The sequence below is a fragment of the Otolemur garnettii genome, unplaced genomic scaffold (assembly GCF_000181295.1).
Source record: "Otolemur garnettii isolate 467f Iridium unplaced genomic scaffold, OtoGar3 scaffold00146, whole genome shotgun sequence".
Classification (NCBI taxonomy): Eukaryota; Metazoa; Chordata; class Mammalia; order Primates; family Galagidae; genus Otolemur; species Otolemur garnettii.
In genome coordinates, this window is record NW_003852541.1 from 64,959 (window position 1) to 67,293 (window position 2,335).

The window sequence follows — 2,335 nt, forward strand, 5'->3', positions numbered from 1 at the left end:
AGTGGTCCTTCCTCACCTCCACCTGGGCTGAAAAGACACATCAGGAAGGTAAGGAACCCTCAGCCCAGACCCAACAGAGTACGATTCTCTTTTCTGTCCACTTGTCCACATTGACCAGAAGCTCCTGAGATGGGAACCTCCTCACCCTTCTAGCCCAGGCAGGGCAAGGAGCAGAAGAGCAGCGGGATGTTTCATTCTGAAGCTCCCAGACCACCTGTGTGGGTGCACAGGAGGCTTCAGGGCAAAGTCAAGTGCTGGGGCTTGGGATGAGGAAAGAGTTGAGATCTCTGTGGGAGGATGGCCCTGAGGCCTGCTGCACCAGCCTCCTTCCTCTACACAGCCATTCCCCTTTGTCAGGTGATGTGAGGAATGTGCAGAGCCCCTGAAAGGTTCCCGTGAGAGGCTGGGGTGGTCTCTGGCCTCCTGGGGAAGCACAGTCTTGCCTGACAGCTCCGAGTCTATAGATCCCAGTTGGTGAGTTTCTCGGACAGAGGAACAGTGACAAAAGACACCCATGGTGGATCTCACATAGAATGTGCCTCTTTGTGTTTCCCAAAGAAGAGAAACAGAAAATATTTTCAACTACTTTGAAAATGAGTATAAAGCAAGAAGACAGAGGTCCAACAGCTAGATGCATAGGGTCACATCTTCCACGAGCCCTGGATGTCAGCAGCTTGTCTGGGGTGAGTGAGGACAGTCCCAGCCCCTCCATCCTTCTTGTCTTTCAGCCTCCAGTGCAAAGGAGGGGGAGGCCCAGGAGCAGGAAGAAGAGCTGCGGTCTGAAAGGTGAGGCTCTGCACCGGGCCTGGAGCCCCAGGGGGACTTAGCTTTGCTGCTGCTAAGAGTTGGCTCCCCTGGAAGTCAGCTGCAGGGGAGCTCCAGGACTGAGGGGCTCCAGGACAGAAAATTAGAACCCAAGATTTCTCCCACATCCCATGCTGGGGATGAGGAGAGGAGGGCTAGGAGTGTGTGCTGCCCTGTAAGGGCCTAGATGGGGGGAGGCTCCGTCCAGGCCTGACTGTGGACAGCCTGACTAAGCCTGGCTAAGGCTGCTCCTCTTTGAGGTGAGCCCCATCTTCTCCCCAATAGAGGGGTGTGAGCAGCTAGGGGGAGGATGTGGAGCACTGAAGCACTTCTTCCTGTCACTCTGGGGTGATAATGGCCATCCATACTGATGCATGGGCTCAGGGGGCTAATCCCCATGGTCTGTCCTAGAGGAACACTCACCCTCCTGCAAGATCCTAGGCCTCTCCCTTCCCCCCTAACTTAGCTCCGATTTCCAGCTTGTAGAGAAAGCCTGAGGGAGCCAGAGGGGGCTCGGGACCTGCTGTTACTTCCGTAGAGGTGAGGGGCTACCACTTCTCTCACTGTCCTCCTTCCTATCAGGGCCTGGGAGGCTACCCAAAGGCCTGGGGATGACTTGGGAGGGGAGATCAGGGAAAGGGGACAGGATGTGACTAGAGCCCTGGGGCCTGGGAGAGGCAGAGCTCTGTGATGTCAGAGTGGAGGCAGAGGAGGGGCCAAGGGTTGCAGGTGCCCACCCTCCCTGGCCCCTGGCCCCACCCACCCTGCTGCAGCTGGTGCCTCCTGTCTCCTGCAGCTCGCTGAGGAAGCTCCCTGACAAGGGGGGCTCTCATCAGCTCTTGGGCAGAGACCTCCTGGGGGACATGTGCACACCAACACCTGCCAGAGCCCACCAGCCACGTAGGGAGCATGTGAAAGATGCTTCTCCTGCTGCCTCATCCCCATTGGCTTCTCCATCTCCCCTGACTGGGCAACCACCCCTGGCCTCCACCCTGTCACCAGGCCCAATGACCCCCCCAGTTTCTGCTGGATCACACTCATCCCTGAGTGGCCCTGGAACGCCAGAGCCTTTCCTTCCCCGAGAATGCCCTTCACACCAGCCACGGCCATCTTCCCCTCCCACACCGCAGTTCCCTGCCCCCGTGGCCTACCTCCTGTGTCCTCCTCACTCCAGCCTGGCCCATCCTCAGTGTGACTCAATGGCACACTCACCAGGCACCGTCCCACAGAGCTCTGCTCCACACAACAACTGTTCGCTGTCTTCTCCCATCTCATCTACCTTGGGCCTTGGTCACTCCAGTGATTCGGTCTCAGCCCTCTTCAGGTGCCAGGCGTCTGTCAGAGCTGGCTCAGTCCAGAGCCTCTCCACCTCACCCCAGGACACATCCCAGCAAGGGCAACTTTCCAATCATACACCAGAGGTTTCCTTCCGGGGAGACGCCACACACAGGCAGATGAAGGCTGGTGGCCCCTCCTTTGACAACCCCAGTGTCCAGAGCCTGGTGGGGACACTAATCTCCAAGCAGCCAGA

The 2,335-nt window shown here is 58.1% G+C and overlaps 1 protein-coding gene across 1 annotated transcript in view; it reads left to right on the top strand.

Annotated features, from left to right (window-relative positions):
- Positions 1-297: 297 nt before the first annotated feature.
- The window catches only part of LOC105887932 (spermatogenesis-associated protein 31E1), a 4,736-nt gene continuing 2,698 nt past the window's right edge, over positions 298-2,335 (top strand). The window contains exons 1-3 of the mRNA XM_023518755.1: positions 298-352; positions 729-786; positions 1,601-2,329. Of these exons, the coding sequence (XP_023374523.1) occupies positions 298-352; positions 729-786; positions 1,601-2,329 (842 nt within the window). The remainder of the gene's footprint in view (positions 353-728; positions 787-1,600; positions 2,330-2,335) is intronic.